Source organism: Mandrillus leucophaeus, unplaced genomic scaffold (genome assembly GCF_000951045.1).
Source record: "Mandrillus leucophaeus isolate KB7577 unplaced genomic scaffold, Mleu.le_1.0 Scaffold215, whole genome shotgun sequence".
NCBI lineage: Eukaryota > Metazoa > Chordata > Mammalia > Primates > Cercopithecidae > Mandrillus > Mandrillus leucophaeus.
In genome coordinates, this window is record NW_012102199.1 from 703,626 (window position 1) to 724,351 (window position 20,726).

A 20,726-nucleotide genomic window follows, 5' to 3' on the forward strand; every position below is an offset into this window, starting at 1 on the left:
AAAAAAAAAAAAAAAAAAAAAAAAAAGGTAGTTAAAGAAAAGCCAGGCCTAGATGGCTTCACAGGCAAATTCTCCCAAGCACTTGAAGAATTAATACTAGTATACTAGTTCTTCACAAACTCTTCCAAGAAACCAAAACAGGAAGAAAAATGACAACTAACTGTATGAAGCCAGTATTAATTAACCTGATACCCAAACCATGTCACTAAAACACTACAGACTATTATCTTTCATAAATATAGATGCAAAAATTCTCAACAAAATGCCAGCAAAACCAATCTAATATATAAACATAATTGCACACTATGGCCAAGCAGGATATATCCCAGAGATGCAAGGAAGTTTTATATCCAAATAAAAGAATGTAACATACTGTAACAACAGAATTAGAGACAAAAGTCACATGATCACCTCAACAGAGGCAGAAAAAGCATCTGACAAAGTCCAACACCATTTTAAGATAAAACACTTAATAAAACAGGACTAGAATGGAACTTCCTCAACTCAGTCAAGGGTACCTATGAAAAACCCACAGCTGACATCACACTTAATGGTAAAGACTAGTGCTTTCCCTGTAAGATTAGAAAGAAGACGAGGACATCCATTCTCACCACTTCTTTTCAATACTGTATTGGAGGTTCTAACCAGGGCAATTAGGTAAGAAAAAGAAATAAAATGAATCTAGATTGGAAAGGACAAGTAAAATGAACTCTATTTGCAGATGACTGATGTTGTACAAAGAAACCCCTAAGAAATCCACTAAAAACTAGGTTGGACATGGTGGCTCACACCTGTAATCCCAGCACTTTGGGAGGCTGAGGCGGGCGGATCACCAGCAGGAGATTGAGACCATCCTAGCTAACATGGTGAAACCCGGTCTCTACTAAAAATACAAAACAACTAGCAGGGCGTGGTGGCGGGCGCCTGTAGACCCAGCTACTCGGGAGGCTGAGGCAGGAGAATGGCGTGGACCCAGGAGGCGCAGCTTGCAGTGAGCCAAGATCACGCACTCCAGCCTGGGCAACAGAGCGAGACTCTGTCTCAAAAAAACAAAAACAAACAAACAAACAAAAAAAGAAATACACTAAAAACTATTAGAACTAATATTATTTTATGTTTTTATTTTTATTTATTTATTTTTTGAGACAGAGTCTCACTCTGTCGCCCAGGCTGGAGTGCAGTGGTGCGATCTCAGCTCACAGGAAGCTCCGCCTCGCCGGTTCACGCCATTCTCCTGCCTCAGCCTTCCGAGTAGCTGGGACTACAGGCGCCGCCACCACGCCCGGCTAATTTTTTGTATTTTTAGTAGAGACGGGGTTTCACTGTGTTAGCCAAGATGGTCTGGATCTCCTGACCTCAAGATCCACCTGCCTCGGCCTCCCACAGTGCTGGGATTACAGGCGCGAGCCACCACGCCCAGCCCTAGGATCAATTTTGAGCTTATATTTTGCTATCACCTGCCCTGTATTTTCCAACTTTTTTTTTGAGACAGAGTCTCGCTCTGTCTCCCAGGCTGAAGTGCAGTGACACGATCTCGGCTTACTGTAAGCTCTGTCTCCTGGGTTCACACCATTCTCCCACCTCAGCCTCCCGAGCAGCTGGGACTACAGGCGCCCGCCACCACACCCGGCTAATTTTTTTGTATTTTTAGTAGAGACGGGGTTTCACTGTGTTAGCCAGGATGGTCTCGATCTCCTGACCTCGAGATCTGCCCGCCTCGGCCTCCCAAAGCCCTGGGATTACAGGTAGAAGCTACTGCGTCCGGCGTTTTTTTTTTTTTTTTTGTGATGAGTCTCGCTCTGTCACCAGGCTAGAGTGCACTGGCACAATCTTGGCTCACTGCAACCTCTGCCTCCTGGGTTCAAGTGATTCTTCTGCGTCAGCCTCCTGAGTAGCTAGGATTACAGTTGCCCGCCATCACGCCCAGCTAATTTTTGTATTTTTAGTACAGATGGGGTTTCACCATGTTGGCTAGGAAGATCTCCATCTCTTGACCTCGTGATCTGTCCACCTTGGCCTCCCAAAGTGCTGGGATTACACGCGTGAGCCACCACGCCCAGCCGGATTTTCCAACTTTTATTAATGACATGTAGTTTCCAGACTCTGCAGTCTTCTAACTCCTACGAGTTCCTAGCACAAGAATCTGTTTTTGGCAAGTTCCCTAAAGCTTCTGTTGCCAAAGCCAATTCACACTTTTCCTTTTCTTCCCAGAACTCTTGGTGGCATTTCCCAATCCTGAGTCTCTGCAACCACCCAAGCCAGAGAGACCCCTGACACTGTCCACCATTCAGAATCATCCTATCGAAAAAGACCAGAGGGGCATTGTGATGAGCATGGGAAAAGGTGGAGAAATGCTGCTTCCCATGCTCACGCTGGATGCTAACATCTGTTCATAAACCCCACCACCCTCCTCCAGGGTGAAGACAGCCAAGCACCTCTTTGGCCCAGACCTGGTCCCGGGCCTCTTTGCTGTCCGCCGATACACAGCCCCTTCACCCCCACCTCCAACCCAGCACGTCATCCATTCAATCAAAATAGACCTACTTTGGCCTCTGTGCTAGGCACTGGAGCTACGCTGGAAAATGAGACAGAATTTGCTCATTCTCTTGCCTTATGTTCTCCATGCCCCACAACACACTTCCCCACAGCTCCCTGCTCCCTGACAATCTCAGCAGCACCACTGTCCTCTCAGTTCCCCAAGTTAGAAACCAGAGTCACCCCAGGCTCCTGCTCACTCCCACATGCCAGCCTCCGGCTCCCTTCCTTCAACTGCTCTTCTCCCCTTCACTCCCAAGGTGGGGTCCCCTCTCGTCTGGAGACTGCAGCAGCTCCTCCTTGGCCCCTACCACCCCAGCTAGGTGCAGGCCTGAAGTCTCTAGTTCAACACCAACTCTAATCCTGTTAATCCCATACTTAAAACTTGACTGCCTACAGGAACAAGCCCAGGCCTCTCAGCACAGGTCTCCTGAGCCTCGAGCCCAACCCCCTCCTCCTCCAGCAACACTTGCACTGCATCATCTCCATCTGGTTTCTGAACCTCATCTGGCGCTGGCCTTATGAACATAGAGGCCCCCATATCCCACAGAATACGTCACCTTCTCCCAGGCAGAGTCCCCGTCTCCCACCCTCTCTCTGTAGCCGTGCTGCCTGCACTGGGCTGGAAACGTCATTCACTTCCTCCTGCCTCCACTGCAGTCCCTCACGGGTAGACAGAGGTTCTAACTGCACAACCTCCCCAGAGGCCTCAATCTACCCACAGGACAGAGGGAGAGCACTGTGGCCACTCACCCTGCGGTTCCGGTTGTGATCCATGGTCTTCAGGTGCTTCTGGATGATCCCAAACTGCATGGGAATGAAGAGGTCGCAGGCTGCACAATGGGCTGCCTCTACCTTCTTCACAAAATGCTCCATGGCAATTTCTGTAGTGGGGAGGAGGGAGTCACCACTGGGCCCAGGTGCCTAAGATAGACCCAGGTGTTTGAGGAAAAAAACCACACCAGCTCCTCCTCAACTTGCCCTGCCACTTCCACCTGGGCCTGAGCCGAGGCTGTTCTCCTGACCTTCCCTGGGAGAACAGAAGGGTGTCCTGACCCTGCACTGAGAATCAGGAAGGCAGGCTGAGGCCTCGCCTGGTGGGAGCGGGCTGGAAATCTCCTCACCCTGGGTCAGATCCTGGTCTCTGTAGATTTGCTGGATGAGGCCATCAAGGTCCTCTACAGTTTTTCGGAGCTCCTCTGTCTTCTTGGTCTTGTTGGTGACGTACTCCTGCAAGGAATATGAAAGTTCGTGTGGGCCGCTTTATGTTCTCAGGGGTCCAAGAAACTAAGAGCGGCTGTGTTACTCCAAGGCTCACCTGCAGAAAGTCAGCCGTCTGCTTAGGGAGCTTGGTGCCTACGTACTTGAAGTGTTCCTTGTGGAACTTGCTGTCAAGATGGCTGGCCATCTCATCCTCATAGAAGGTCCGGTATTTGCAGAGAGAACACACAAACTGGATCCTGCCACAGGAAGGAAACGAGGGGCTGAGGCTGCAAGTGTCCCAGGGGATAGTGCTGCCGCCTCACCCAACCCAGACACAAGCCCTGAAACAGGCCTTGCTCATGGGCCTCTGAAGTACGGTCCCAGCAGAGGGACAGGCTGGGACCAGTGGGGTCGGGAGTAGAAAGGGCCAGAAAGTCTGCAGGCTGCAGTTACTGCAACGTAGGGGACAGGGGAGGAGCTCTTCCTTCCCACAGGCAGGAGGCTGAAGCCTGAGACAGCAGCTGCTGCAACAGGCAACGAGTCGCTGGAAAGTTGCTGGAGGGCCTCGCTACCAAGGCTGGGCAGGAGCGTGTGCACTTGGCCCAGGTGGGGACCGGAAGGAAGGATGCCCTGGCGTGAGCCAGGTGGCCCTGAGGTGCAGAGTGGAGTACGCAGTCCCGAGGCAGGGCCCGAAAAGGTGCTGCATCTTCCTTCTGGGATCTGGGGGACTCAAAGGCCCAGCCCATCCTCTGCTCAGAATGCTTGGGGGTGGTGTCGGGAGGGATGGGAGGCAGCAGGCCTGGGCACCTGCTGCCTCATCTTCCTCTTCCAAGAAGAGACCAGTCTGAGCTGGAAGGAGGGCGCCCGCCCGGCCTGCCAGAGGGCAGCCTGGAGTCACCTGGGCGAGGTGCTCTGTCTGGGCCTGGTGTCCACAGTAGAAGCCCGGGGTCTGGGGCCTGGGCCGGAGCAGGCCGCCGTGGCAAGGGGCGGAGGAGGCCAGCCGCCACCGAGACCTCGGGGCGGGTCCCTACCTCTGCCGGACGTCCTTATCTGGGCCACGGGGTCAGCTTTGTCTGGAGAGCCCAGGGGCCGGGCGCCGGCGAGGCTGAGGAAGGTCCAGCAAGAGCAAGAGTCTGAGGCGGAGGAGGCAAGCGCCAGTGCGGGAGCCCTGAGGGCAGACAGACCCGACCAAGGGGCGTGAAGGGCTCAGCCGCAGACAGGCCCGGCCTGACAGGGCCGGCGGGCAGGGCAGAGGGCAGGCCCGAGGCTGCCACAGCCCACAGGTGCTGCCATCTCTCCTGGGCACGGCGGTGGCCTCTTGGCAGCTAGCTGGGGCGGCACAGGCGCCTTGGACCTTGAGTCTCTGATGAGCTGGCCCCCTCCCTCAGGGGCATCAGGCCCCCAGTGCACCTTGGGGTTCGTGCGCCGAGTGACCTAGCGCCGGAGCTTCTGAGCAACGGTGCCGAGCGGTGTCAGGTCTCGGCCCACAGACGCCAGCGGTCGCCAGGCGGCCGCAGAGGGGCAGGGGATGAGTCAGGCCTTGGGAGCTGGGCCTGGCGGGAAGCAGGGTCCATGCACGGCCGAGCAGGTGGCGGCTCCCAGGGGAGGCCAGAGGGCGGCGAGCTGGCAGAGCTATGGCCCTGCTCTCCTGGCGGCAGCCCCACAGCGAGGCAGAGGCAGAGGGGTGGAGGGAAGCCGGTTACCTTTCCACCATGCGGTCTCGCTGCCGCTTTTTCTGCTTGTCCTGACTCTTCTTGCCTGCCTGTAACTTGCGCTTGGTCTGGCCATTCTCATCCTGAGTGGTCAGGGCCCCTGTGGGAGCAGATGGGCATTGTCACCAATTTGGCTCTGCCAGGACAGGGCAGGCCCTGTGGCCTCTGGTTGAATCACCCGCTGTCCACTCCAGCGGATCCATCGAGAATAGCTGTCCAAGCAAGGCCTCTGGCCATGAGCAGGGCTGGGTATCCTGGGCTGTGCAGGGAGTGGGTTTGGTCTAGGCCCCAAGGAGTGGCGGCCAGGTGCTGACCCGTCCACTCTCCAGGATACCCATGCTCTTTGTGCAGTAGGCCAGGAGAAGGCTGGAAAGCAAAGAGGGGGTATCTTGGTGGGGACACTGGCATATGTTCATAGGTGGTGGGATGCAGGGAGGCTGCTCACATGGCCCTGCCCACCCCCAACCGGGCACCGCGGCAACAGTGGGCTGACGCTGGATTTGCTGTTAGGTACCTGCTGGCGCTCATCACTCAGGTGGGGGGACACGGAATCCCAAACAGGGGCTGGAGAGGCGCTAAGGGAGAGGACACGCACACCAGAGCCGTAAAAACTGCACCGAGGGTCCCAGATCGGACACCAGCCACTGAGGACTCGGAACTGCGCGTTACTGAGGGACCGAGGGCAGGGGGTGTGCCTGGGGTTCCCCACACTTTTACTCGCTGCCCCCATCTGAAGGCAAAACCAATGTGCTAGGCAGGGGTCACCACCATCCACGGCCTCCGCCTGGGAAGGAGGAGGAAGAGTGGGAAGGGGGTGGAGGTGGCAAAAGAAAGCCCCCTGCCAGCATACACCCGGGCCCACAAGGGAGGTCCCCAACTGGCTGCATTGTCTTCCACAACCCTGCCCTCAGCTGGGTCCCTCCCACTGTGAGCCCCTGGAAGAGCCGCCCTAGCACCAGGCACCCCAGGAAAACTCACCCTTCTCTGAATCCTCTTTGCCTTCTTCTCTCCCATCCTCTTTTCCCTCCTCGTCCTCTCCATCCTAACAATTTCAAATTCCAACTTTAAAACAGGTTTTTTTTTTTAAAGCAACCAAGTTTATTAGAGCAACGGTATATAGTAAAACAGCTGCTTGCTCCATAGACAGAGCAGGGCTATCCCATAAGCAGGGTGGCCCAGAGTAGCCCAGTTATTTACAATGGCTTTAAATGACAAGGCCCGGCTACGTGCCAGAAACCTCACATCCTCTCACTACCTGGTGCACAGGGGGCTGGTCCCATTTTCCAACAAAGAAACTGTGCCTCCAGCTAGGCAGCCTGTGCTTTCTGCCAGACCACATTGCCTCCCCATGCTGGTCACCATGCACACAGAGCTGACACAGCACTGCCTCTGGCCCCCAGGGACAGCACCACTCTTCAGGCCAGCTTGCCCCTCCTGCAGACAGAAAATGCCCAGCCAGAGCCACTTACCACTCTGGAGCCCTTCTCCACAGCCTCGGTGCCTTCAAGGCCCTCTGTGGCTTCCCCCTCGGTGCCCTCATCTGAAAGAGAAAAGAAGGTAAAGCTCAGCCCAGGAGCCCCCGGAGGCAGAGGGTAGCCACCCAGTACCACCCAGCTAGCTCACCATTGTCTGAGTCACTGTTGTCCGAGCAGTCCGTGCGGGTGGCTTTGCTATCCGGCTCATCAGGACTGCCGCTCTGTTTTCTCTTCTTCTTCTTGGTCTGGGTCATAAGCGGGGGAAGGTGCGTCAGGGTGCGTGGCTCCCGGCCTTTAGCTCTGCCCCAGTGGGAACTAAGCTTCCCAGAGGGGAAGGCCACCTCCACTCACCCGGAAGTCGGCTGTGGTCCAAGTCTTCCAGGTCCGCCTCATCTGCTTCATGCCATTGCCAAACCCGAAGCCAAAGCGGGAGCCGCCTGGGAAGGCACCCCCGCCTCGCATGCCCTGGAACATGCCATACTCGGGGATGATGTTCTGGGAGAAGAGGGAGGGCAGCCGAGAGGCACCAGACATGCACTGGCCCCGGGCCCCCATGGGGTCTTCCCACATGCGCCCATAGCCTGAGGCCATCGGCCGGCCGCTCCGGGCATCCCGGGCCCAGCCCTGCGCCCTGGGACCGAAGGTGTCGTTGCCACGCATGCGGAACTGGTCGCGGTAGGCATCGTATTGGCCCTCATAGGCCATTTCCATCTCAGGGTCAAGCTCGCTGTAGTCATAGCCTGACCGGTACAGGTCGCGCTCACTCAGGACGGCCCTTGAGTCACAGGACTCATAGGAGTCATACCTGCAGAGGCATGGAGTGAGTATCAGGTAGAGTCCCTCAGGATCCCTCACCTCCAGGCGACTGCTCCTGCCCTCCCCACAATCTCCCAGTCCAGCACCCACCCTGCCCTGGTGGGGAGGCTCAATGTTCAGAAATGCCAATTAAAAAGTTCCAGCCTCTCAGCTGATGTAGGGGCACCACTGCCCCAAACTTGAATGTAGCCACACACTGGCTTGGGGACCCTAAGGAGGACCGACAACTGGGGTGGAGGCTCTAGTCCAGTGAGTCTCAACGAGGGGCAGAGCTGCTCCACAGCCCTTCGGGAACATGTGCACCATCTGTGGGAGTCGCAACGCCCAAGGCTGCTCCTCATGGGGCAAGGCTGAGCACCCCAGAACCCTGCAGGCTGCAGGCAGGTCCAGCACAATGAATGCGCAGCCAGTGAGGCTGATGACACCCATGGGAAACACCGTTCTTGTCCCTCATGGCTGGGGAACCTTCAAACTCTGCAAAGTCCCTCATTACCAAAACAACTGAGACAAAAGGGGGAGTATTTCCCAGGAAAGACACTGAGAGCTTGCCCAGGGACAAGAAAAAGCTGTATTACATGATCTGGAGCCTAGAGCCAGACACCAAACTCTACATACCCTATATTGCAACTGGGAAGGCAGGCCAGACCTCCTCCCAGGACACAGAGGGCACCGCAGAGAGCTCTTTTAACCATGACTGCAGCCCGAAGCCTACGCCCCCACAGGCCTGGACCCCACACACCTCACAGGCACAAGGGCTCCCCTTGCACACTCTTCCCTAAACCTGGGCCACCAACAGGCACTGGCAGCTCTAAGAGCAGCAGTTGGTGCTGCCACTGCTCTGCTTACCCCCATCCCAGGCTCCAGGCTGTGGTAAGAAGGTGCACAGCAGCAATGCAAGCCCAAGCCTCACGTGCCAAGCCCTCAGCTCTGAGTGCTGCAGCTGTTGGGCCAGGAGTTACAGAGCCCATGGCATCAAGTCCCCTTGTGCCTGTCCCACACCCTGCCACCACAGCCCTGGGGCCTCACTTGGCCCTACCAGTGCTCAGCCAGGCGACTCCTTACTCTTGGCTCTCACTCATCTGTTAGCTGGAACTCCACTCTATCCTGTGCTAAAGATACACCCGCCCTCCTCACCGAAGCCTTGCACTGGGCACAAGCACTCCTGGGCCAAGTCCAGTTCAGTTAATGACAAACGCCCACAGCATGATGCTCTGGAGTAGGGCAGATCTGGTAGGCAAGGCCCAGCCCCACCACGTACTTGCTGCGTGCCTTCGGGGTATGACCTGCCTGCACTTCTGTATCCCCACCTGCAAAATGAGGACAGCAGCAGTTCCTCACAAGAGTGCTTCCAACAGGTACACGTTTGTAAGGCACAGGAGAGTAACCAGGAAATGCCCACACCTGCCCCGACCCTTACGTGGGGGTGGCCCAGCTCACAGTGATCAGCCCCAAACGCTCGTCCCACCCTTCACACCAAACTCCATCTGTCCTGCCCTGACACCAAGCAGGACACAAAGTCTCGAGAGAATTCCTTCCAAATGGCTGTCCTTGGAGGGAGGGGCAACCGAACACTCTGTTTTTGAGGGCACCGTGAAGGCAGCCCAATCTGGGCTTGTTCCTCCCACTCCAAGCTGGGGAAAGGCTGACCACTAGGTAGTGCGGCAGGGGTTGAGGGTGGGTGAGAGGAGACACAAGTCAGAGACGGGAAGTGCGACGGACCCCGCTGGGAGCCACAGCAGCACCAAGCAGCGGGGAGGAAGCAGACACAGAGGCGCACTCAGAAAGGAAGACGCAGTGGGCAGCAGGCAGGAGCCACCCCTGCAGAGCCTCAGCCCCTAGGCAAGTGTCCACTCACCTTTCTCCACCTGAGCTGTACACGCCTCCTTGCATCATGTCTGTCTCCAAATGCGGCACCATATCTAAGCGCTGGTTAATTCTGGATAAAACGGAATCGGCACTGGCGCTACCCGAGGCACTAGTGTTTGCATTTGTGTCAGAGCTAGGCATTTCCCAAGAGTGTGAAGTGGCCATACCATACCCATAGTTGGTGGTGTTATCCTGGCCATAGCCATAGCCATAGCCATAGCCCTCGTAGCCTGCAGTGAGGGAGACAGAGACAGACAGATGGTGGGGGCAGGCAGGCAGAGACAGAGACAAACACAGATACAAGGGTATCTTCTGTCACAGAGAGAGAAGACCCTAGCCACTGAGGCTGGAGGGGCCCTGGCCATTCTGATGAGCGCCTCCTGTTAAGGAGTAGGTAACCCCAGAAACACGCCCCCTCCCCACTCCCAACCTTGGTCAAGCGGGGCTGCAGCTGAGAAACATAGCCAGAACCACCCCAAGGGACAGGACAGTGATCGCAGGAATGACACTTGCCTCTATTTGTCCCAGAGTTCCAAGTTCCATATCCTACAAAAAGTAAAAGGGCAGTTACATCTATACTTGCGTACAATACAAGGCCGTAATTCAGGTGCAAAGACAATTATTCCCAGGACCTGACTGGTCAGAGCAGGCTGCACCTCCTCTAACCGAGACGCCTTGAGCTTGCGAGCACTGTGCAAATGATCCAGGCCACTTGCTGCCCTGGTGCCTGGCTGCCTGTGGCTCTGAGCATCTGTTATTTAAGGATCCTCCTGTTCCCAATACTCTCAACTAAGGAACTTGGCTCCTACACTCCTTGCCTTAAGAGCCAGAATTAGAAGGTGACCTCCACACCCCAGGCTAAACGCTAATCAGTTTATAGCAGAAAACCCAACCCCAGTCTCCCAAGAGACTGCCTTAAAAGGGAGGGCCAACAAGCCCTTGAATTGTTGACTGTGCTGTGCTGGAACACATCAGTGAGAGAAGCCCAAGAAGCAACCCCTTACTTGAGAAAAGCTGTGGAGAGAACCATCTGGATTATCAACTTAATATGCTCTGGATTCAATCACAATACATGATAAAACCTCATTCCTTCAGGAACATAAAGCCACTGAGAAGTGACAAAGTGTAAAGTCCCCTGGGAATGCAAACACACAGTTCCTCCCCAAAGGAGGGCACAGAGCAGGTGACCCCTTTCCCTTGGTCTCTGGTGAGACCCAACAGTTGTTTCCCATTCCATGTCATCTCTGCCCCACAGACAAGAGGACACGCTCAATCCAGGGCAGGGGACCGAAGCTCAGTGAGACAGACAGCAGGGCAGTTAAGTGGCAGAAGCCAGACCACAGCAGGAAGAGTATAAGTCAACTGAAAAGATGAGCCAGACAGAATAGGCAGGCTGTTGTCCTGCACTCGGGTTCCTCCACAACCTGGTGCACAAAAAGAATAGGAGAAATCAGAAAGAAGCTGAAGAACTGCTGATGACCACTATGTTTAACAAGAGAGCTCACAAAACAAAAACTCTTGGGCTGGAGAAACCAAAACAGAGGCTTCTCATCCATTTGTTTATGCACACCCTGAGCACAGGGAACAGATGCTTGCAGTCCCAGGCACCGCTCAGGTATGGAGATCTGCTTATCGGTAAGGGAGACGCTAACAGCCAGAGCGCAGCAAGGGTAAGTCAGGAGTGGTGGCTGAGGAAAGAGTGGCTAAGGAGCCATTCTAACAGGCAAGAGAGGCTGGCGGAGCCACATAAAGAACAATGCACATGGCTGGGTGTGGTGGCTCATGCCTGTAATCCCAGCACTTTGGGAGGTCGAGGTGGGCGGATCACCTGAGGTCAGGAGTTTGAAACCAGACTGACCAACATGGTGAAACCCTAACTCTACCAAAAATACAAAAATTAGCCAGGTGAGGTGGCACACACCTTTAGTCCCAGCTACTCAGGAGGCTGAGGCACACGAATTGCTTGAACCCAGGCAGCAGAGATTGCAGTGAGGTGAGATCGCACCACTGCACTCCAGCCTGGGTGACACAGTGAAACTCCACTTAAAAAAAAAATAGAACAACACACAGGTAGCCCAGGCAGCTACTGTATACCTGGCCAAGTGACTGCTTGTCTGTTTGTACCAGGGACAGTTGGCATTAGCTATTCTAAAGAAAATAGGAGTCGGGCGTGGTGGCTCACGCCTGTAATCCCAGCACTTTGGGAGGCCAAGGCGGGTGGATCACGAGGTCAGGAGTTCGAGACCAGCCTGGCCAAAATGGTGACACCCCATCTCTACTAAAAATACAAAAATTAGCCAGGTATGGTGGTGTGCGCCTATGGTCTCAGCTGCTTGGGAGGCTGAGACAGGAGAATCACTTGAACCTGGGAGGTGGAGGTTGCAGTGAGCCGAGATCACACCATTGCACTCCAGGCTGGGCGACTGACTGAGCAAGACTCTCTCTCAAAAAAAAAAAAAAAGAAAAAAAGAAAAAAGAAAAAGGAAAAGAAAAAGAAAATAGGATACGGAGGCAAAAGCAGATCCATCAGAGCTCTGCTTGTGAGGCTACAATGTGGTCACTGCAAGCTTCACCTGCTGAGGATCTGCCAGAACAGAGTGAGGAGGCACAAGGAAAGGAAGCAGGCATCAACTCCGTGAACACCACTTTACGTTTTAAGGACAGGCAGGGCCTCCCACGATGGGCAACTCTCAGGAGTCCCTCCAGGTAAACACTCACTATATGCCACTTGCTATGCCTGGAGCAACCCAGACTCCTTAATGGACATCCCAGCTGGGTGCCTTCAGGAGGAAGCCTTCATCTAGACTGGCGTTTAGGGACTCCCCAAGACCTGCCCTTTCTGAAAGAATACCCCAACTCATTTCCATCCCCAGAAGGAATGAGATCATGGTTGACAAAGGAAATGTTAAAAGTATAAATATATATATCTCTATATCTTTATATATATATATATTATATATATATAAAAATATAAAATATATGTACATATATATTTTTGAGACACAGTCTTGCTGTGTCCCCTAGGCTGAAGTGTAATGGTGTGGTCACAGCTTACTGCAGCCTCGACTTCCCGGGTTCAAGTGACCCTTCTGCCTCAGCCTCCAGAGTGGCTGGGACTACAGGCATGTGCCACCATGCCTGGCTAATTTCTTATATATTTTGTAGAGATAGGGTTGTACTATGTTGCCCAGGCTGGTCTCAAACTCCTGGGGGCTCAAGCGATCCTTCCATCTCAGCCTCTCAGAGTGCTGGGATTATAGGCATGAGCCACTGCACCTGGCCAAGGACACAATTTTTAAAAGAAAAAAGGACATGGTCACAGTATGTAATATTTATGGACCAAAAATAGAAAACAATTTAACACTCAACTTTAAGGTAATAGTTAATCAGATTATAGCCTACCTACTCAGTGACATATCATGTAAGCATAAAAAAAGAATTTACTGTGCCTTATGTGGCACAAGGAAATGCTTCCAACATAAAATAAAGCAGGACCAGTCAGGTGCAGTGGCTCACACCTGTAATCCTACCATTTTGGGAAGTGGGGCAGACAGATCGCTTGAGCCCAGGAGTTTGAGACCAGCCTGGGCAACACAGCAAAACACCATCTCTACAAAAAATACCAAAATTAGCTGGGCGTGGTAGGCCATGCCTGTAGTCCCAATTATGCGGGAGGCTGAGGTGGGAGGGCCACCTGTGCCCAGGAGGTGGAAGTTGCAGTGAGCTGAAATTGTTCCACTGCACTCCAGCCTAGGTGACAGAGTGAGACCATATCTTAAAAAAATAAAATAAAATAAAGCAGGATCCACAATTCTATCCACATATAAAGTATTAAACGACATAAAATTAGTAAGCTGACAAAAATTAAATATTAATATGGTAGGATCTTGGCTGTTTTTCAAAATGTTATTTAAATGTTATATTGTTCTTGCAATTCAAGCCAGAAGGAAAAATAAATCCATCTCTATTCTTTCACAATTTCGTATGTAAAAAAAATCTCAAAAAGATCTACAAAAGAGCTACTAGAATAAGTGAGCTTAGCAAGGTTTATTACAAGGTCAATCTATAAGTCAAATTTCAAATATTACAAGGTAAACCTACAAATCAAATAGCAATCAAATTTCTACATATCAGCAATGAATTGAAAGTTTTTAAAAGTATCATTTACTAAAAACATGAAAAACTTAAGTGTGTAAATCTAACAAAATATGTGTAGGATCTGTGTTGAAAACTACAAAACACTAATAAATCAAAGACCTACATCAGTGAAGTGACATACTGCGTTCATGAATCAGAAGACTTGATATTGTTAAGATGTCAATTTTCTCAAACTAATCTCAAACTAACCTATAGATTCTACAGATTTGATAGATCCATAGACCCAAGGCTCTCTGGCTCAAAATCTCAGCACGAATTTTTAAAAAACTTGATAGACTGATTCTAAAATTTATATGCAAAAGCAAAGAAACTAACAATTCTGGAAAAAAGAACAAACCTGGAGGACTAATATTTCAAGATTGCTACTATCCAGTAATCAAGACTGCATTGCTGGGCCAGGCGCGGTGGCTAAGGCCTGTAATTCCAACGCTTTGAGAGGCCGAGGCAGGTGGATCACATGAGGTCAGGCGTTTGAGACCAGCCTAGCCAACATGGTGAAACCAGTCTCTACTAAAAATACAAAAAGACTGTGCTGCTGAATGAAGTTTAGATGTATAGACCAATGGAACAGAATGAGAGTCCAAGAGTCCAGAAATAGAGCCACAGTAGATGGCCAACTGATTTTCAGTAAAGGTACAAAGGCATTTCAATAGAGAAAAAATAGTCCTGGCGCGGTGGCTCAGACCTGTAATCCTAGCACTTTGGGAGGCCGAGACAGGCGGATCACCTGAGATCGGGAGTTCAAGACCAGCCTGGTCAACATGGTGAAATCCTGTCTCTACTAATAATACAAAAATTAGCCGGGCGTAGTGGTACATGCCTGTAATTCCAGCTATTTGGGAGGCCAAGGCACGAGAATCGCTTGAATCCGAGAGGTGGGGGTTGTGGTGAGCCGAGATCGCGCCATTGCACTCCAGCCTGGGCAACAAGAGCGAAACTCTGTCTTAAAAAAGAAAGAAAGAAAGAAAGAGGCCGGGAGCAGTGGCTCACGCCTGTAATCCCAGCACTTTGGGAGGCCAAGGCGGGCAGATCACGAGGTCAGGAGATTGAGACTATCCTGGCTAACACGGTGAAACCCTGTCTCTACTAAAAATATAAAAAAATTAGCCTGGCGTGGTGATGGGCGCCTGTAGTCCCAGCTGCTCAGGAGGCTGAGGAGGGAGAATGGTGTGAACTCGGGAGGTGGAGCTTGCAGTGAGCTGAGATCGCGCCACTGCACTTCAGCCTGGGGGACAGAGTGAGACTCTGTCTCAAAAAAAAAAAAAAGAAAGAAAAAATAGTTTGTTTTTTTTTTTCTTTTTAAACAAATGGTGCTGGAACAATTGTATATCTACATGCAATACAAGAAGAAGAAACCTTAGCCGATACTGCACACCTTGTGGAAAAATTAACTCAATATGGATCACAGACTAAATGTAAAACCTTAAACTAAAACACCTAAAAGAAAATTCAAAAGAAAAATCTTATAGATTTCTTAGATAAAAAAGCAAAATCATCATCTATTAAAGAAAAGATTGAATTCGGCTTCAAAATTAACAACTTGTATTCTTTCAACGATACTGACAAGAGAATAGACAAGCCACAGTCTGGGAGAAAACATTTGTAAACGGCACATCCGAGAAATGGCTTGTACTCAGAATACGTAACCCAGAGGGAAAAGAATTCAAAAGGATGTGCAATTAGGGACTATATTTGATGAAAGGAAGAGGCAGGGAGGGCAGGACAGGGAAGCCAAGCAAACCAAGTTTCTCCTCATTTATGAAACACCTGATACCTTCTCACCCAATTTCAAAATACTTTAAGTCTTCCCTTTTTCTGGGACTAGCTGCTGCTACTTGGGAAGCTTACTTAAGTCCCTTTAGGCAGTGATCCCTGAGGGCATGTTAGCTGTGTAGGATCAGTCTTTCCCCAGATCTTGGTAGTAAAAGAAATTACCCATCTCAGTAACTAAGACATTATCCTTGTTAATTCCAAAGAGGGCTCCTTCTCAACAGACACCCCTAGAGTCACAGACAACCAAAGACCAGCTTTATCAGCAGTTCCGGGCTGCCACAGCACACAAACAAAACAGACAAAACAGCATCTGTGAATCCTACTGGTGGCTACTTCTGAATTAGCTAATTAAGTGTTTCTGTCCACACTGGAAAACTCAATCAGAGATCTTCACTCAACTCTGTGTGTGTGGAGCCCGCTGGCTTGAGGTGGCCTGGCTGAGTCTCCGAAAGCTGCTAGATTCACATACTCAGCCTCTCTCCCACAGCAAGGACACGCACTACGCTGGGACTAAGTTAACAGCTTGCTCTCTCCTGGACCAATCCTTTGGACTTTTTTTTTTTTTTGATATGGAGTCTTGCTCTGTTGCCAGGCTGGAGTGCAATGGCGTGATCTCGGCTCACTGTAACCTCGGCCTCCAGGGTTCAAGCGATTCCCCTGCCTCAGCCTCCTGAGTAGCTGGGACTATAGGTGGGTGCCACCATGACCAGCTAATGTTTTGTATTTAGAAGAGATGGCGTTTCACCATGTTGGCCAGGATGGTCTCGATCTCCTGACGTCAGGTGATCCACCCGCCTCGGCCTCCCAAAGTGCTGGGATTACAGGCGTGAGCCACTGTGCCCTCCTTTGGACTTTAATTGGTCACTCTGACTCCCAGTACCTCTCCCATGGGGATGTGAAGCCAGGCCTTTTATCAAAGAGCCTAACTTGCTCAGGAACACAGCTACTTTTCCCATAACTGTCTGAAAGGGAAGCACTAGCTATTCAAATGGCCACACCATTTCACACAAGTTTAGGTTTAAAAAAGCATGACAGGATGACAGCAAAGCCAAAGGCAACTAAGAAGACAAGGAACTGCTCTGCAAAACACTTTGGTTCCCACCAGAGGCCCACACTTACCATAATCACAGGTGGGCTGAGCGCTGGTATCCGAGTATGTCGATTGCAAAGTGGTTTCAGATCCCTGGACAAAGCCTAAACATAAAGACAGTGGGGTTAATTTCCCCAAGCAAGTCACAGGGAAATGACCTGAGACTACCTAACCTTTGGTATGGGATTGCCAGCAGGCCCTTATCTCAATGAAAAGCCATCAAAACCTCTAGATTCCACAGTTTAATTAGACTGTCAGAAAATATTAACCAATGGAAAGGCAGGTTATGTTTAACTTGCTATACCAGGAGGACTAGATTAAAAAATTAAAAAAATATTTATTTACTTTTTAAAAACAGGGTCTCACTCTGTCTGGGCTGGAATGCAGTGGCATGATCACGGCTCAGTGCAACCTCGACTTTCCAGGCTCAAATGATCCTCCTGCCTCAGCCTCCCAAGTAGCTGAGACTATAGGTTCATGCCATCATGTCTAGCTAATTTTTATATTTTTTGTAGAGATGGGGTTTCATCATGTTGCCCAGGCTGGTCTTTAATTCCTAGACGCAAGCAATTCACTCTCCTGAACCTCCCAAAGTGTTGGAATTACAGGCATGAGCCACAGAGCCTGGCCCCAAATAAAAATTTTTAAACATTTAGGTCAGTAGCCTATTCTGATAAAGGAACACCCAAGTTATCATTCTGTTAAATGAGGAAACTATTCAAATTCCTGAAAGGTGAGCCACTTGGAATTCAAATAAGGATGGAGGTTAGCTTCCAAACCATGTTAAAGCAAATAATACCCCCTCTCCCCGTCCTAAATCTGAAACACAAACTGCTTTATATTTTGGTTTTCCATTAAAAAGTGTGTATAACCATTATTTCTGGGCCGGGTGGCTATTTGTAATTTTCAGGTCATGAGTTGGCTCTGATGGGAAAGGTAAATATTGCCTCTTTTGGGCGGTACTTTGGGAGGCCAAGGCGGGCAGATTGCGAGGTCAGGAGATCGAGACCATCCTGGCTAACATGGTGAAACCCCGTCAGGTGAATCCCCGCCAGGTTGGGATTACAGGCAAATACGCTTGTAACCCCAACACTTTGGGAGGCCAAGGTGACTAGCCTGGGCAACAGGGCGAAACCTTGTCTCTACAAAAAAAAAAAAAAGTCAGCTATGGCAGCATACGCTTGTAGTCCTAGCTACTTGGGAGGCTGAGGTGGGAGTGTCACTTGAGCCCAGAAGATCAAGGCTGCAGTGAGCTATGATTGCGCCACTGCATTCCAGCCTGGGTGACAGAGCAAGACCCTGTCTCAACAAAAAACAAAAAACAATTATTTCTTTTTTTTTTTTTTTTTGAGACGGAGTCTTGCTCTATCGTCCAGACTGGAGTGCAGTGGCCAGATCTCAGCTCACTGCAAGCTCCGCCTCCCGGGTTTACGCCATTCTCCTGACTCAGCCTCCCGAGTAGCTGGGACTACAGGCGCCGCCACCTCGCCCGGCTAGTTTTTTGTATTTTTTAGTAGAGACAGGGTTTCACTGTGTTAGCCAAGATGGTCTCGATCTCCTGACCTCGTGATCCGCCCGTCTCGGCCTCCCAAAGTGCTAGGATTACAGGCTTGAGCCACCGCGCCCGGCCAAAACAATTATTTCTTAAAAGTAATTATTTGGGGTTGGCATGTTCATATGGAAATAAGTATTATTATGTACACATAAAATTTCCTATCTTCTCAACTCTCAAACTGTTTCTCAACATAAAATGAATTAGGGCTGAGTACTGGCTCATGCCTGTACTCAGTACTTTGGGAGGCCAACGGGGGTCGATTGGTTGAGGCCAGGAGTTCAAGACCAGCCTGGCCAACATAGTGAAACCCCATCTCTACCAAAAATACAAAAATTAGGCCGGGTGCGGTGGCTCATAATCCCAGCACTGTAATTCCAGCACTGAGTGGCTGAGGCGGGCGGATTATGAGGTCAGGAGTTCTGGCCAATATGGTGAAGCCCTATTTTCTCTACTAAAAATATAAAAATTAGCTGGGCGTGGTGGTGTGTGCCTGTAGTCCCAGCTGCACAGGAGGCTGAGGCAGAAGAATCGCTTGAACCCAAGAGGTGGAGGTTGCAGTGAGCCAAGATCATGCCACTGCATTCCAGCCTGGGCAACAGAGGAAGACTCTGTCTCAAAACAAACAAACAAACAAAATCCCAAAATTAGTTGGGCATGGTGGCGCCTGCCTGTAATTCCAGGTTTTTGGGAGGGTGAGGGAGAAGAACTGCTTAAACCCAGGAGGCGGAGGTTGCAGTGAGTGGAGATCATGCCACTGCACTGAAGCCTGGGTAACAGATCAAGACTCCATCTCAAAATAAATAAATAAATGAAATAAAATAAAATGAGTTAGTGTCAAGTAAGGAAAACTTCTACCTCTATCAGAAATCACTGCTCCTACAGACTATTATTAATCCTAATCCTGCCACTTGCTTTAAAACTACATTTAAAAAAAAAAACCTCTGCAGTTAGAAATACATACATATATATTTATTTTGAGACGGAGTCTCGCACTAGGCTGGAGTGCAGTGGCACAATCTCGGCTCATTGCAACCTCCGCCTCCCGTATTCAAGCGATTCTCCTGCCTCCGCCTTCTGAGTAGCTGGGACTACAGGCGCATGCCACCGTGTCCGGCTACTTTTTTTGTATTTTTCGTAGAGATGGGGTTTCACCGTGTTAGCCAGGACGGTCTCAATCTCCTAAACTTGTGATCCACCCACCTCAGCCTCCCACAGTGCTGAGATTACAGGCGTGAGCCACTGCGCCCAGCCAGAAATACATATTTTTGAATAATTTTCTCTCAGCACTGAAATTTTGACAGATACCATAAGAGGCAGGATTTGCCTTTCCCATCAGAGCCAACTCATGACCTGAAAATTAAAGCCTTTGCCTCTAACAGCTTGTTTATATCAAAAACCTACAGAAGTGCCTTCTCTTCTGTGGGTAGGCGTTCTCTTATTCGTTGACAGTCTATTTTATCTCTTAAGACCACAGCAGCAGCAGCCAACACTGAACAAGTGCTTTCCCTGCAGGATGCCAGGAACATTTATCTGCAATGATCTCATTTCATCCTCACCACAGGTAAGAAGGGCAGGTGGGCAAGATCCCTTACTCTGCAATTCCCCCAGGTACAAAACAGTCTGAAGACCAAGTGTTTTCTACCAGTGTGGTGCCAAAACTCACGCTGCAGCTGTTTTCACCTGTGAGGACATTTATAATCTTTCTTTGTCCTACTTAGTGCAGAATTAATGTATTTAAATACAGGGTGCTTCCCCAGACCCCACGTGACTTCTCTTAAGCTAGAATTCCAAAATACATCTAGCTCCAAGGGTTCCAAAGAAGGAGCTGTGAACCCAGCTTCATCTTCACTTTCCAGAGTAGGGACTGGGCCCTGAGGAAGGATAAAACTGAGGACACACAGATCCAGTCTTCTACCTTCTCTAAGTAAAGAGGGTAGGAATCCATTGAAATGGATTCCTTCCAGGGATCTGGACCTTCCTGAGATGCCTAAAATCCAGGCATTGTTGGTTAATAGCTATCCATAAGAAATACTGACAGCAGCTTTGAAGAGTTCACCCAGGGGAAAGCCTTATAATGTAACAAGGACCCAGCCCCTGTGGTCTCCACTGTTTGCTCGACTAGCTTCTCGAAACTTGTTCTTTCAGCAATTGGGCCAGCAGTAAGATGGCCTCAGACTTCAGGTAATGTGGTCTGTGAGTACTGCAACGGCAAATGACAGCCTACCACACCCTCACAAGAACACAGTCAGTAAGCTGCTGAGCAAAACATCTGTGTCTGTTCAGGCGAGAGGTTGTTCCCTAGGAAGGAAAGATGATCCATCAAACCCTCCAAATCAACGGCAATCTCTGCTCTAACTCTGTCCCCTGCACCACATGGACATTCTGCTCCACAATACTATCTGCAAAGATCGCAGGGCAGGCCCTTCTAGAGCCAGTTTTGGCTCCTATTATGAAAAAATTCTTTTTTTTTTTTTGAGACGGAGTCTCCCTCTGTCTCCCAGGCTGGAGTGCAGTGGCGCGATCTCGGCTCACTGCAACCTCCG

General features: G+C 50.6%; 1 protein-coding gene across 1 annotated transcript in view; it reads right to left on the reverse strand.

The window, feature by feature from the left end:
• Positions 1 to 20,726, reverse strand: part of AKAP8L (A kinase (PRKA) anchor protein 8-like) — a 37,156-nt gene that overhangs the window by 11,788 nt on the left and 4,642 nt on the right. Inside the window, exons 2-13 of the mRNA XM_011980618.1 lie at positions 16,658 to 16,732; positions 10,121 to 10,153; positions 9,780 to 9,837; positions 9,597 to 9,677; positions 7,277 to 7,730; positions 7,074 to 7,170; positions 6,920 to 6,990; positions 6,429 to 6,492; positions 5,442 to 5,550; positions 3,854 to 3,995; positions 3,660 to 3,765; positions 3,289 to 3,419 (exon numbers count right to left, since the gene is read on the reverse strand). Of these exons, the coding sequence (XP_011836008.1) occupies positions 3,289 to 3,419; positions 3,660 to 3,765; positions 3,854 to 3,995; positions 5,442 to 5,550; positions 6,429 to 6,492; positions 6,920 to 6,990; positions 7,074 to 7,170; positions 7,277 to 7,730; positions 9,597 to 9,677; positions 9,780 to 9,837; positions 10,121 to 10,153; positions 16,658 to 16,732 (1,421 nt within the window). The remainder of the gene's footprint in view (positions 1 to 3,288; positions 3,420 to 3,659; positions 3,766 to 3,853; positions 3,996 to 5,441; positions 5,551 to 6,428; positions 6,493 to 6,919; positions 6,991 to 7,073; positions 7,171 to 7,276; positions 7,731 to 9,596; positions 9,678 to 9,779; positions 9,838 to 10,120; positions 10,154 to 16,657; positions 16,733 to 20,726) is intronic.